This window comes from Camarhynchus parvulus, chromosome 7, assembly GCF_901933205.1.
Source record: "Camarhynchus parvulus chromosome 7, STF_HiC, whole genome shotgun sequence".
Lineage (NCBI taxonomy): Eukaryota > Metazoa > Chordata > Aves > Passeriformes > Thraupidae > Camarhynchus > Camarhynchus parvulus.
This window is the reverse complement of record NC_044577.1, coordinates 18,871,740-18,885,504: the sequence shown is the minus strand read 5'-3', so window position 1 is coordinate 18,885,504 and position 13,765 is coordinate 18,871,740. Positions and strand designations below refer to the sequence as shown.

Below are 13,765 nucleotides of genomic sequence, written 5' to 3'. Positions count from 1 at the left end.
TCCAATTCACCAGAAACTGAGCATTCTCATTTTGTCTGACTCAACAATTCTTTGCCTCCTTATGAACACCCGCCACCACTTTGATATGAATGGAAAAAACTCCATCATAATCAGCAATAGTAAGGTTTGCCATGAACTGTAAAGCAAGAAATAAGAGCTTGCTGTTCTGTAAGTCATACAAATCAGTTCTATTCCAATTTACAGTAGTTTTACACTGACAAATTCCTAATGGCTGACTTTATACTACTCTTTATGTCTAGGACAGAGCTTGCTTCCAAAACAGCAAAGACAAACAAAACTTTTACAATCAGCATAACCTTGTAAAGCATTGATCCTCATTGACTCCTAAACCACTAGTGCAAAATCCATGCCTGTAGTGAGCTGACTGACATCACAAATTACACATCTCCACTCTTACCCATTTTTCCCCTTTTTCACTGTAAACACTGATTTTAGGAAGCCGATCAACCAGTTGAAAAAAGCGTGCAGCAGATGTTTTGGCTTTGGCATAGTTTGGGGTGTAGGAAGAAGCTCTTCCCAACGCAGTTCCACTGGTGACAATTGCAGAGATCACCCTGTGGGGAAGGGGGAAACGGTCATTCTTGGGAAGCCATCAGGAAACTGAACACCACACCGAGTCCAGAACTTTCAGAGACCTGTTTGTGGCTCTGAGCAGGCTCTCACCTGAACACAAAGCTGTAATGGAGCCCTTCAGCAGCAACGAGAAATCCCCCGTAGCGGTAAGAGACGGAGTTGGCAATGAACACAATGCTCTGGGCAAAGCCAAAGCAGATTCCATACACGTGTGCTTTTTTGATTGCAGCTTTGTAGGGCATATCCAGGTGCTTCTCAAAATTCTCAATAAACATTTTCTCTTTTCCTATCCCAGCTACTGTTCTGATGTTAGAGAGAGCTTCACTGGCAATCTGGAAGAGGGAAAAAATGGGTAAAAGCTCCTAATTTTTACTTGGAAATGTAGAGTCTGGTCTCACAAGTGCATGATTCTTTCATGAACTCAGGACACTGATGCAATATGTAAATTCATTCAGACATGATACAGACTGGCCCAAACATCATACAGCCTAAAGAGAACTTTTCCTACAAGCAATTTCCTATTGATTTCCTCAAGAGCAATGCTCTGCCTGCTCCACTGGAGCTGTTACTGTAAGTACTTTTAGGGAATCAGGCATGTGCTCTCACTTGTGACTTATTTCACATAATGTGAATAAATGTGACACCCACAAAAGGAAAAACTGTTTTAGGAACTTCTTTGGTCGCATGGATTTATTAATTAAATATGTTTATTTCAATTGTTTTCTGTTACTTTTAGCAATAGTCAAAGAAAGAGTTAAAAGGAATAGCATCCCCAACTTCCATTTCATAAATTGAATTCACTTGAATTTACTGTTTCCTCACCTGCTCACCCTCCCTCCCACTGATGTCCAAAAGACTGATGAGATGGAACATATGAATCTTCAGTGACAAAATTTTCAAAATTTTTACCTTGTACATTGGCAAAGAGTAAGCAAATGCTTGCCTATGCACATATGAAAATGCAACACAGGAAATTATGAGATAATCACCACAGAAACTTGTGTGGAACTTGTATTAGTTGTAGGCTTCATATTATAATTTATTGCCAGTCAGAATTTGGGTTTATATCCCAACAAAAGATTACCACAATTTCACCTACAGAAGTAAATTGATGGCTTGTTTGGTCCTAATTTCACCCTTTTAATCTCAAGTAATTTTACTAAGAAATTTTATTAAAATGCTGTCATTTGCTTGGACTTTGATAGTAGATTCATAATGTAACACATTCCTTTGGGAGGCAAATGTGGTATTATAGCTTATGAATGTTTTCAGCATGTAGGAAAAGATCTGAATGTAGACAATCAGAAATCCAGTTTTAGGTTGTTTTTTTTTTTTTGGCCAAAATTGAGAGTCAAAGTCTTGCACGATCATTCAATGTGAAGGAGCAGATAATAAGTATTGTGAATTGGATTGTGCAGACTTTTTCCATGTTTAGCATGGCTCATTGAGCAATTGCTTTGGTTTTGCACCCAAAAATCAGTGTTTTTTGCATTTGGATGCAGTGCTGGCAAATAAATTAGAAAATAACACCAGAAACAATCAATCATCACCAAAACTGCTGAAGCATTGCTTAAAATATGACTTCATCATAGCTTCTGGGTTGTTCTATTGAGTAAGAGCTGTTGCCTTGACTGATTAGTGAAGTTTCTCTCCTTGTCAAGAAGTATTTTGATTTAAGACTTTTGTAAATAATTAATTATTCTGGGTGTGGGCAATTGGTCAGGTTCTAATTCTTAAGATGGGAAGGGCTAAGAGCTTAATTCTTAAGCTGCTACGACCCACCAAAGGAACAACTATCCTCTCTAAAATCCACGGACTGATTTGTGGTTCGGTGCCAAATTCTCAGGTGCAAGCATTTCTAGGTGAACAGCTATCTCTGCTTTCTGAGGACAGCTTAATCACTGGTCAACAGCAAATGGGACTTTAAATAAAACCCAACAAAGGTGAACCAGACTGCTGAGAGATCTGTGTCTACCACTTCAGTCCAAGAACTTTTGCAAGGTCAGTCACATTCCCTGCAGCAAGTGCTTTTGCAGTTAGGGAGTTCCCAATGCTGTTTCAGTGGTTTAACAAGCTGAAATACTGCAACTTATTCATAAACCATTGCCAGTTTCATGACATTTGAATTTCTGATGGTCCCTAAAGACTGATTTTTCATCTACCTGTGACTGCAAATATAAATTAGTCTTTAAACAGCATTACCCGTCCAGTAGCTTCCAGTGCTTTCTTGTCCTGCGAGGCAAATCCTGTCAGCATTTTAGCCTGCACAGCTCCAGATAAAGCCAAAAATGGCAGGAAGCACATTATTACCAAACTCAGTTTCCAGCTGAAGTAGAAGGCAATGATCATGGCCACCCCGATGTTAGTAAAGGAATTGACAATCATCCCTATCTGAGATCCAGTTGCCTTTGAAGAAAAGAAACAGACATCATTGATTTGTACTTCAGAAACAAATTAAACAAATCTTCCTATAAAACTTTAGAAAACTGTAAATTAAAATAACATAAGACATTAACAGTTAGACTGCACTGGAATTTAGCCAGTCTGGATATACTGTTTCCAGTTATTTGGATCAAGAGCAGGACTGCAAATGTCCAATATTCCTTTGATCCACCAAATTCTCCATTGAGAATTCAGAAGATTGGTTCTACTGTTTGTGAGAAAGATAATGTAATTATTGAAATCTGTTGCCTCGGTTTCCTGGAGAATAACTAATCTGAATACATTGTTTAGCTTCTACATTTATCCATGTAAATATAAACAATCAGCAGGACCATTTTATAGCTTAGCTATTAACAACAAAGCCTCAGCAGTGCTAAAATAGTAAGCAACTTCACTGAAAAGGGATGAAACAAAGTTGTATTTCTTCCTATCCCTTTATTAAGGAAAAAAGTTAAATACAGCTTTGACATCATCTTTATTGAATACATTTGTCTGCTCCTTATGTACTTCAACAATGCTATTCTTTCTAATAGACTTATTTACTCAAAATTAATTTTCTTTCATAGCAGTAAACAGCACCCTAAATAGGAACTATATCGCTATGTATTAGAATAAAAATCTGCATTTGATATCCTTGATGATTTTCAGTCAAACTCATTTGCAGAGTACAAACTTGGCAGCACAAAATGCACAGGTAACTCTGGTCTCCCTCACCCCCTGCAAGCTGTGGGTTGGATGGCTGCGCCTCACTGTTGTGCTTCAAACAAAGATGTCCCTTAGGACATTAAGTGTTTAGTCAGAGTTTTACAAGTTTATTTATTTCAATTAAAAGATACCCTGTGAGGTTTGCAGCAGGTTTCCCTGATTCTGTAGAAATTGCTGCTGACAGGGCTTTTGGAAACCTCTTCTCTAAAACCCCCACTAGAAGTTTTTTAAAACTACAATCTTTTTAAAATTACAATCTTCAGTCAAGCTGAAACATGACAATTTTTGCAACAAAAGAAATCTGTACATCTCCTTCCTTGTTTGTAGAAAATTGCTTGCACTGCAGCCCAGCAAAATGGCATCTGACTCACTTCTACCTAAGGATCAGTTCAGATAGGGGACATATATAGCTCAGCATGATTTAACCCTCAGCCACTAAGGAACACAATGCATGCAGCTGGTGTGTCACTTTCCCAGACACTGAAACTGGCTGCAGGATTCCCAGCTGGAGCACCAGCCACTACTGCAGATTGGTTTTTCAAGTGGGTTGTCAGTTTAGATCAAAATTGCCACAACATGCACAATACCATGCTGAAAACTGGAAAACATGATTATTAATGATTAATATACTATTTTGACATGTTTTTAAAATAAACACTTTAACATTGTGACAAAAAGCTAATTCATCTCCAGAAAAAAAAAAAAAACAAAATCAAACTTCTGCACTGGGTGTTCCTTCCCATTCCATTGTTGGTTGCTATTTTATTGATTTTTGTGTTCTTTTTTGTACTTTCAGGGCATACCATGTACTAGTATTGGTTCCACGGTGGCAGTCTATTAATAGAAATAGCTGAATTGGCTTACTAAGAATTGATCTACACTGATCTGGCTGGTTGCATGGTAGCCAATTTCTGTGACAACATGCCAAAACAGGCCTTCAGTCAGTGTCTATAGTAAAACAATTCATAAGGTGCCAGGTCTTACCCCTTGGACCTGTGAGGCATCTGTTGCAAGCCTGGTAGTTAAAGCACCGGGGCTGTTCTTCCGGTCATCAAACCAACCAATGTCTTGCCCGAGCATGGCCTGGAAACCGATTTTCCTTAACCGTCTTGTAAGCAGCTCACCAGACTTGGCAAAGGTGTATCCCTGGGGTACATGAGAATACAAACAGACTGTGCAGAGAGAGACACCCACCGAGAAAGGGTGCAAAACCAAAAATATGTATTGCTAAATTGGACTATTACCTGCAGAAACTGTGTGAAAAATGAGAGAACTCCGACTAAGACAAAGAGCACACAGACACCATTGATCTGGTTTTTTTGGTTTTCTTCATCAAGAATGGAGAAGGTCTTTGAAAAAAAAATAAATAGAAATGTCAGTTTTGCTGTCTGTGACATATGTACTTGATTCCCAATTGCCAAGCGCAGAAACCCATCCTGCAACCAAAGCCAGAACACAGAGCTCTCCCTCACCCCCTGCAAAGGTCTGATTCTTTATTTTTCCTAAGGTGAGCCTGGATTAAAACATAATGGGTTTTACTCCTGTTAACCAATGAGTTCAGTATGCTTGGTGTCTGCACTCACTACTCCTATTTATGGCCTATCCCTGGATATAATTAACCACTCACCCCCCACTGTAAATAATGATAACAAGAAAATAGCAATGTAATAAACAGCACAGCAACAAAACAACAGTAAAATCTGTCCTGTAAAATCAAACTATCCCATTCTGCAGCTATCCTAACATGGTTACTTATGTTTTTAATCTGTGCTCTTTATTAAAAAAAACCACTGATCATGGCAGCATGCAGCATGGACAATAGCAGCAGGTTTATTAAAAAGAAAGATTTGTTGCTGAGGTGTCCATTTTCAGATCATATAAGTCTCAGCAGTTTTAGTGTGTACTGTCTTTCATCTGGAGCCATGGACTCCATGCCCAATAGGAGTAAGAGCACACCTTTCAGTTGAGTTTCACTGGAAAGGATCCATATTCTGAGACAATTCCACAGGAAGAACCAAAGCATAAGTAAAAGCAACTACCGAAAACATTGTTCAAAAGGTACATACACAGTATTATCTAGTTCTTCATTGACTTTTTGGGACTTATTTCTGAAAACTTTCAGGGCAGACTTAGCTAAATTTATCCTTTCACTTCATAGCTGTGGGGATTTTTCCCTCACTTCCCCAGCATATTTCTCCCAGAGTACAAGCCCACATGTCTGACACAACAACATTGCAGATATTTGGGCATATCTGAAAGCAGATGTATATTCCATCTGCCTGACTGCTTTGGCACTAGGCAGAAATATTTTAGATTTATGCATAATAAAACACAATAATAAAACACAGATATTGGATATCACAGATATTATCCCTCATATTCATTATGGCTTGCTTTTTTTTGCAGCCTCTCTCCTTTGATAGACCGAGGCCTTTAAAAGTAGGAATTCATCCTTGGCAATGAAGGTATTTAGCATCATTAGCCCCAGACCTCCCAAGGTCTAGAAGACTCCTCTCCAAAGGAATCAAAGGTAAGATTCAATGTGGAATGTGTATAGCAGTGTCTCACCTGCTGTCTAGTGAAAGCCACAGTCCTTGACAAGAGGTCTGGACACTCAAAAAGTGTTTGGAGGTGGCACACCTATGCCTACAGGCCAAGGATATTGGGCAGAGATATTAAGTGGATCAACAGGGCCTGGAACATCCTTTTTTCTCCTGCTCATGGAATCTTAAATGCAAAACTGCAAGTAAATGTGATTCAAAGTTCTAAGCAACTTCCCAATGAGAAGTTCTCCCAGTGAGAAATGTCTAAGCCAAAACAATACTTCCAAAAAACCAAACAACAAAAGGTCAATCTTTTTTTTTTTTTGATAGATTGTTGGCACTACTCTTAGAATCCTTTTCTATCAGGAGCTCAAATGCTGGGTCATTCATTCATTCATTTGCTTTTTCCTGCCTGTAATGGTTTTGACCTGCAACATCTGTCTACCTTTCAGGGCATATATTTTTGCACTCACGTGTACCTACGCAAGTGAGTGAGAAGCGCATCAGATGGGTAGCAAAACCACAAAAACCCTGTGGCATTCCTATTTTGTTCCCAGTGAATGTGTTGTTTACTTAATAAGATACAGCTTGAACAGATGGGATTTCTCTAGCCTAATTCTTGAAAATTCAGGACACTTTCCTAGGCACCAGTCAGAGCAGCACTGAATATCTTCAGGCAGCCTCCAAATCCCCACCAACTAGGCAAGCATTTCCCCAGAAAGTTTTTACACAAAAGGGGATGCATCCTTTTGTCTATCACCACAAGTTTTTGAAGAAAAAACCACTCATTGAACTTGACATGTTTCAAGAAAGGTGGTGGTAGTGGATTTTGATAATGTTGTATTTTTTAGTGGATGTTAAAGTTTAAAGCGTATTCCTACTTCCTGCTTCCAAACCTATTGATGCAGGCCTACTTGTTGCTGGTGACTCTGGACCCAGGTACAATTACCTACCTCTCCCTAGGCATTCTGCAGGGAGCAGGCAGCAAAAATGTGCCTGAAATATGTAAACAAAAAAGTGAAGTACTTTTTAGATATGATCCAAAGCTTTCTCAAAGGCTTTCCAAGTCTGTATAATAAAATTCTGCAGAGAATGACCTTTGCATGTGTCTCTCTCCACTGTACCTGCATGTGAAGTACTTTTTGTCTCATCTAAAATAAACTGTATGCAAGTATAGAAACCTATTCCCAACAGTTCCTGGAAAATGAACAAAAGAGATAATGAAGAACACATGACAAATGCTGATAAGCTTGCCCCGTCAAAGAGCTCTAATGATATTTTGATGACAGTGATATAAATATCTACTGAATAATTGTCTATAGACAAGAAGGTTAACCCCATTTTCATTATGAGATCTAAAGATTTGCCAACACATGTCAAGTTGTGCATCATATATTCACTCTCCTCTGTTTCAGAGCTAAAACACACTTTAAAATGTTCCCATAACATACCCCAAGAATCTGACTGAATAACAAAGCATAGAGAGGATTGACGGCTCCATTCACAGCTGCTGCCAGAGATCCAAGCACCAGGTATGGCCATTCAGAGGCGTTGTATTTCAAAATTCTGGTAAATGGTACAGGCTTGGCATCTTCCTCCACAACAGATTCCTAAAAAAAACAGGTTGGATTTCTGAAGTGAATGCATTCCATCAGTGATTCTCTCCCTTTGACAGTGAGATAAAATAGTTAGCCTAGTTTGTTAAACTAGTGGACCAAACAGCTGCTCTAGCTTTGGACAGGAGCAGCAGAGACAGCTGCTGTCTGGACCTCTTTTGTGGACCTAATAAGTCAAGTTTAAAAAACACTTAAATAAACAACAAACTTTATCATGCCTGGGGAAAAAGAGAGAGATTCAGATCTTTTGCAGCTCTAATTGTTCCAGCTGCAGAGGTTATTTACAACCAGTTTGGGATTTTCTGCCACTGAAACTCAGGCTATTCCCTTTCAGCTGTGTCTAGACAAGGTGTGATGAAATACCCAGTGCCAAAACTTAAATTCCCTCCTCACAAGCAGCTTTTTCTGTCACTCATTCAATCTCTTAAATACTATTTTAAAGTATTGTGAGTGACCACACTGATCAGACTGCATCAAATTAACAGGTATGTGATATCATTAAAACAAGAGAGATTTCAGAGTGATAGCTGGATTCAGGCTTTTTACATGGTAATTATGCCTCCTTTCTGTGAAACATCCTCAGACTATATACTGAATTCCTATAATTATGCCCAGAAAGGGCAGAATATTCATCATCAAATTATAACTTATCCTTCAGTTTGATTTGTACAGAATTTTTGTAACACTTTCTGTGCTCAGCCCTACTCATCTCCCTCAATTCATATGACTAGAAACAGCCAGACAAAAAAGACACTGTGAAGACCTATCTTTTGGAAATATGCAGGGAGGAGTGGGTGGAAACATCTTGTATTTTCTCTTTTTTCTGAGCTGGTGTCAGAGTGATAGCACTCAAGGCCACTATTTATCCACAGAATAGCCTTGGCAATAGCAAGAAGGGTAACTTCTATCTGCTGCTCTCTGTACTGAACAACTGTGGCCATGCAAATTGATGCAGGGAGCTTCAGAGGCACTTTGGAAACCCACTGTGCAAATTTCTACACATTCTGTGTAATTTTAAGGCATGCTGGCCTTTATTTTCTATGCCAGTTTAGTGCATAAGGATAGTGAAGTGAAAGGATTTTGGGTTAGGTTGCAGTGAGGGTATCTCTCCTCAAGTCTCCAGATGATTTTTAGATGAAAGTGAATTTATTTTTTAGTGAACAAGAAGCAGTGCAATTTGTATTACTGAGGGCCCATTAATTACATTTCACTGACTGAGCATTTTGCTTTTTGTCCTTTAATTCAGCTTTTAGGAATGTATGTTTTTCAACTAAATCTACAACATGTATCAATTTACCAACAGGTAGAGAGCAAATAGCAAAATTCTCTGCTTGAAATTTTATATGGACCAATAATCAAAACAGCCATCAAAATGCAGCCTAGGGTTTACACAGAGGTAAGAATTGAAGCTGTGGTTTTGTTTAAGGAGAGAAAAGGATGAAGCCAAGATGTACCTGCCAAGAACTCTTAAGATACAATCACATAGGTACAGGTGATCATTAATGAGTAATATAACCTATTCAGTTGAAAATTTCATAACAAACTATTGGACCTGACCTTTTTTGCCTTTCCATCATCTTCTCCGTAAGAAGGGGCAAGATAGGTAGACTCTGCATGGTCTCCTCCAATAGACAGTGGAGGGTCAGGGACCACGTTAGAGAGCTGGGATCTTGAGCGCTGCCGGAGTGAAGCTCTGCAAAGAGAACAGAAATGGCCTGCTCTTTACAGCTTAGTAAAAACAATAATGGCTTGCAAAGCAGGTACAGTTTTCATGTCAATTAAATCAGAATGCACTGAAGCAATTAATAGGAATCCCACAGACTTTTTCTTTCTTGAATATGTTCTCTCAACTTCTCAGGAAGAAAATATCTCACCAACTGGGACAAATACTTTTCAAAATCATATTCCACTCACACCACTCAGACATTGTCTTAGATGGACCATGTACTGTGTATTTGTTAAGTAAAACTGGGGTGTGTCCTACTACATTTGCACAAGTTATTAAGACACCAAGTCAAATCACTCTTACCACTACCAGTAATTCAGTCCAGCAAAACAGGAAGCTGAAACAAAGCACCCCTCTCTCCAAACATAACTCTGCAATGTAGGAGATGTATTCATTTGCACATGCCTGACATAGGCTTGCCTGGAAGAAGTAAGTGTCTAGCTACAAGAAAGTCTGGTTGCAAAATGCTTTAACTTTCATCAAGTAGAAGTCATAATAAAAATGTGCTTGTGGATTGCATTGATTTCTCAAGTAATTGCACAGCAAGTAATTTTTAAAACAGCTGGACAGAAAGTGCATTAGATATTACAACTAAGGCTGTATGTTAGTAATATCAAACCCAGAACATTAACAAAGTGGATCAAAATTGGAGACAAGGTACTATGGACAGAAAGGACCAAAATTAAGAGCATTGCTATTTATCCATGGATTTCAATCAGTAACATTATTACTCAAGCTATTTCTTTACAAGAGAACTCTATCTCAGTAAAATGGTTGCAGCCCTTCAACACTCTTTTACACAGCACATAGAAAAGTTATTTATTAGGATTTTGGAATAGTGGGATGAAGTAGAAACATTGAGAGCAGTCTGGAAACATTGAGATTTACAACCATTTTTAAGACTCACCGCAAACTGGCCTGATAGCTTCCCCTGCTGAATGACTGAACATTCTCAAGATTTGGCTCAACCACATTATTCTCTGCTGCTGCAAAATACGGTATATAGAGCTCTGAAGTTAGTGCCAAAATTGAATACAACTTAAAAACACTGTGGTTCTGCAAAAAAGTGCATGGCCTCCAAGTTATAAATGGAATACTTTGTAGAAGGAAAGGGGTGTAATATAACCTTGCTACTCAACCTACATGTTTCCCAAGTTTTATATTTGTATTTGACATAATGAAGTTAACTGAATATTAGCCCACTTCGGATGTGACGGCTAAAGCATTTTTACCTACTTTAACTCTGCAATTGCTCTCTTATTTCAAGATAATAATATCCAATGCATGCTTCACAAAAATACAACAGATCATTCTATTGAACCTTAATTTCCAGAAGCTTTAATTCAAATCTGCCTCTAACAAAAGAAATAGGATGATTTCAGCATAGTCTGTAATGTGCCTGAATTCCAAATGCAGCAGAACAGGACTTTTGGCACTCAGTGGAGTTATAAAATGATGGGTATTTCAGGTCAGAACTAATGTTTCAGGGCAGACTTATATGAGGAAGGTCTTTCAGTGCCTATGCAGCCAGGGCTATCAGTGTCTTAATTCTATGAATGATAAAAATCAGCCATAAAAGCAGAAGAGAGGGAAAAAAAACCAAACAAACAGCTACTAGCCCTTGTAAAAGGAAAAAAAATTGAACATCTGCACTCTGTGGGATTTTATAAAAGAAAACAAAATGCTTACTTTGTGTTTCTTCTCTGTTAGGTGCTGTGTCTCCTTTGCTTTGTAAGGTCGCCAACATGAAATAAACCCCTTTCCTCTGCAAGAGTTCCTCGTGAGTTCCTCTCTCTACAGCCCTGCCGTGCTCAAAGCCGACGATGACGTCGGCGGCTTTGATGGCGGACAGGCGGTGAGCGATGGAGATCGCCGTGCGGCCGAGCCGAGCCTGGGGGAGACAACAACAGCGCCACTCGCAGCACAGCAGCCTGAAATGCTGCCAATGAGCTCTGCACCTAAAGGCTCGTCAAACTGGAGTCCTTCTAGTGGGTTCAGCCCACTTTGACTTTAGCTCCATCCACAGCCCGCAGAGAAGCATCTCTTTCTGGGCAAAGGGAGCTATAGGTTTCTGTTGATGTCCCAATGTAAGTAGAAACTATTCTCAGTCCATAATACTACGGTTCTACTGGTACTTATAAAACAGTTATTAAGAAATGATTCTGACTGATTTGTTACAATTCAGGAGCACTCTCTGCAGAGTGCATTATAAACAATTTCTGCCCTTTCGAGTCTGATTTTTGCTATACTATAGCAAACCTTATGAAGTGCTTCTTGGACAATTGCTTCACTTTCATTATCCAGTGCTGACGTAGCCATATCCAGGAGCAGGATTTTGGGGTTTCGCACCAAAGCTCGAGCAATAGCTATCCTCTGTTTTTGACCTCCACTCATCTGGCTTCCACCCTCTCCAACATGAGTGTCAAATTTCTGTGTGAAGAAAAAAAGTTAAAACTAAAGAGACAAGAAAAAAGCCTGTTAAGATCCTGATGAAGGTGGTGGTAAAATATCTCAGATTTGTCCTTGGAGTAGAATTGAAACAAAAACATTGTTAGTGCAGCAGATTCAAAGAGGAACAGGTGAAATAACTTTCTTCATAATGTACAAGATCATTTTGCCTGAATCAGGTTTTCAACCCCATGCCAAAAGTATGCACTGGTTAAAAAGGTGAGATGTCCTGGTTCAGCTTGAAACAGCTATATCAGCAAAAGCTGAAATGGAGAGGAATCGCCCACCCACTCTCCATTAAATGACTGACAAGCAAACTTTTCCTGGCCTTGTCTGCTGATGACCTGTGACTCATGAACACTGTGTCTGTGATTCATGGATACCATACTCTGGCAGCATTGGGTTCAGGTAGAGAATTAAATAAACACACAAAGTCTGACATATTGAGAGACAGGATCATTATATTCACTTAGAGCTAAATCTTTTTTATTCCTCCATTTCCATGAAGTAAATAGGGGCCTTTGAACAGCCATTCAGTAAATAGTTTCCTGGAAGCCGCAAAATGCATAGATGGAGGATAAAGACAATGTACTAATATTAGTTAATGGTACTTGAATCATGTCAATACATTCACTGTTGTAACATGTCATTTCAGAAGCTACTTGGCAAAATAACATTCTAGAAAAGTAGAGAGCTCGATACTACCCAATTTGGGCTTTGTTAGGAGGAATGATTGAAGCCCTGTCATCATTAGGGAAGAAACTGGAGAAGAAGGAACATCCAGCTGGCTTACAGAGCTCATACAAGGAGGTGAGGTTGTGAGCATCAGTACAGACAGGTGAAGTAACAAGCGCTGGCTAGTGAGAGGCTGAGCTCTACATTGCTTTTGGCCTGAACAGAAACAGATCTCCAAAACATGAAAAATACAAAATTTTAAACCATGCTATGATTATTCCCATAATATTGAATGTTATGTAAATTATTCCTGAGGAACTAATTCTTTTTGGGGCTGTATTTTGGGGCGGGGTGGGGGGGGAGGGATGTTGGCTTTCATAACTTCATGGCATACATGGCATAAGACCTAAATAACTGTAGTCAAAGGAAAGGCTGTTGGCTCTATCTGAATTCATCTTCTGTCCTTCCACTTGAGCACAAATTGCTGCAGGCTAGGAGGGACAAAAGGACAAAAAGATTCTTTTTTCTTACCAAATTCTCCCAAACACTTTCCAAGACAGAGCATACCTGTGGTAAGTCCATGATGAAATTGTAAGCATTGGCCTGTTTGGCTGCTTGGATGATGTCCTCCATGGTAGCCTCGTCCCGGCCGTAGCGAATGTTCTCTGCAATCGTGGTGGCAAAGAGCACTGGCTCCTGCTCAACTACGCCGATCTGTGAGCGCAGCCACTGGATATTCAGGGAACGGATGTCATGGCCATCCAGGGTAATCTACAGTTAGAACATAGACACAAAATCAGGGAAAAAATCAGGGACGTTATGCCCTCCACTTCAGAGACAAAAAAAGACACAGCAGAAGTGAAGGGCCTGTGATGTTGTGTTTCCATGACCAGCATAAAAATCAGATAAAGAAGGTGGCATAGCGGTAGTAGGAATATTGGCTCTCAGAGCTGTGCTCTTTGATTTCATTTCCCATTTCTGCTTGGCACCAGAAATAAAACCAGGTGAAAAGTAAT

At 39.4% G+C, this 13,765-nt stretch overlaps 1 protein-coding gene across 1 annotated transcript in view; it reads right to left on the bottom strand.

Annotated features, from left to right (window-relative positions):
- ABCB11 (ATP binding cassette subfamily B member 11) overlaps positions 1–13,765 on the bottom strand; it is a 36,829-nt gene that overhangs the window by 3,917 nt on the left and 19,147 nt on the right. The window contains exons 15-25 of the mRNA XM_030952018.1: positions 13,317–13,520; positions 11,886–12,056; positions 11,316–11,517; positions 10,534–10,612; positions 9,458–9,593; positions 7,736–7,894; positions 4,986–5,090; positions 4,726–4,887; positions 2,797–3,000; positions 685–926; positions 419–575 (exon numbers count right to left, since the gene is read on the bottom strand). Coding sequence (XP_030807878.1) covers positions 419–575; positions 685–926; positions 2,797–3,000; positions 4,726–4,887; positions 4,986–5,090; positions 7,736–7,894; positions 9,458–9,593; positions 10,534–10,612; positions 11,316–11,517; positions 11,886–12,056; positions 13,317–13,520 — 1,821 coding nt within the window. The remainder of the gene's footprint in view (positions 1–418; positions 576–684; positions 927–2,796; positions 3,001–4,725; positions 4,888–4,985; positions 5,091–7,735; positions 7,895–9,457; positions 9,594–10,533; positions 10,613–11,315; positions 11,518–11,885; positions 12,057–13,316; positions 13,521–13,765) is intronic.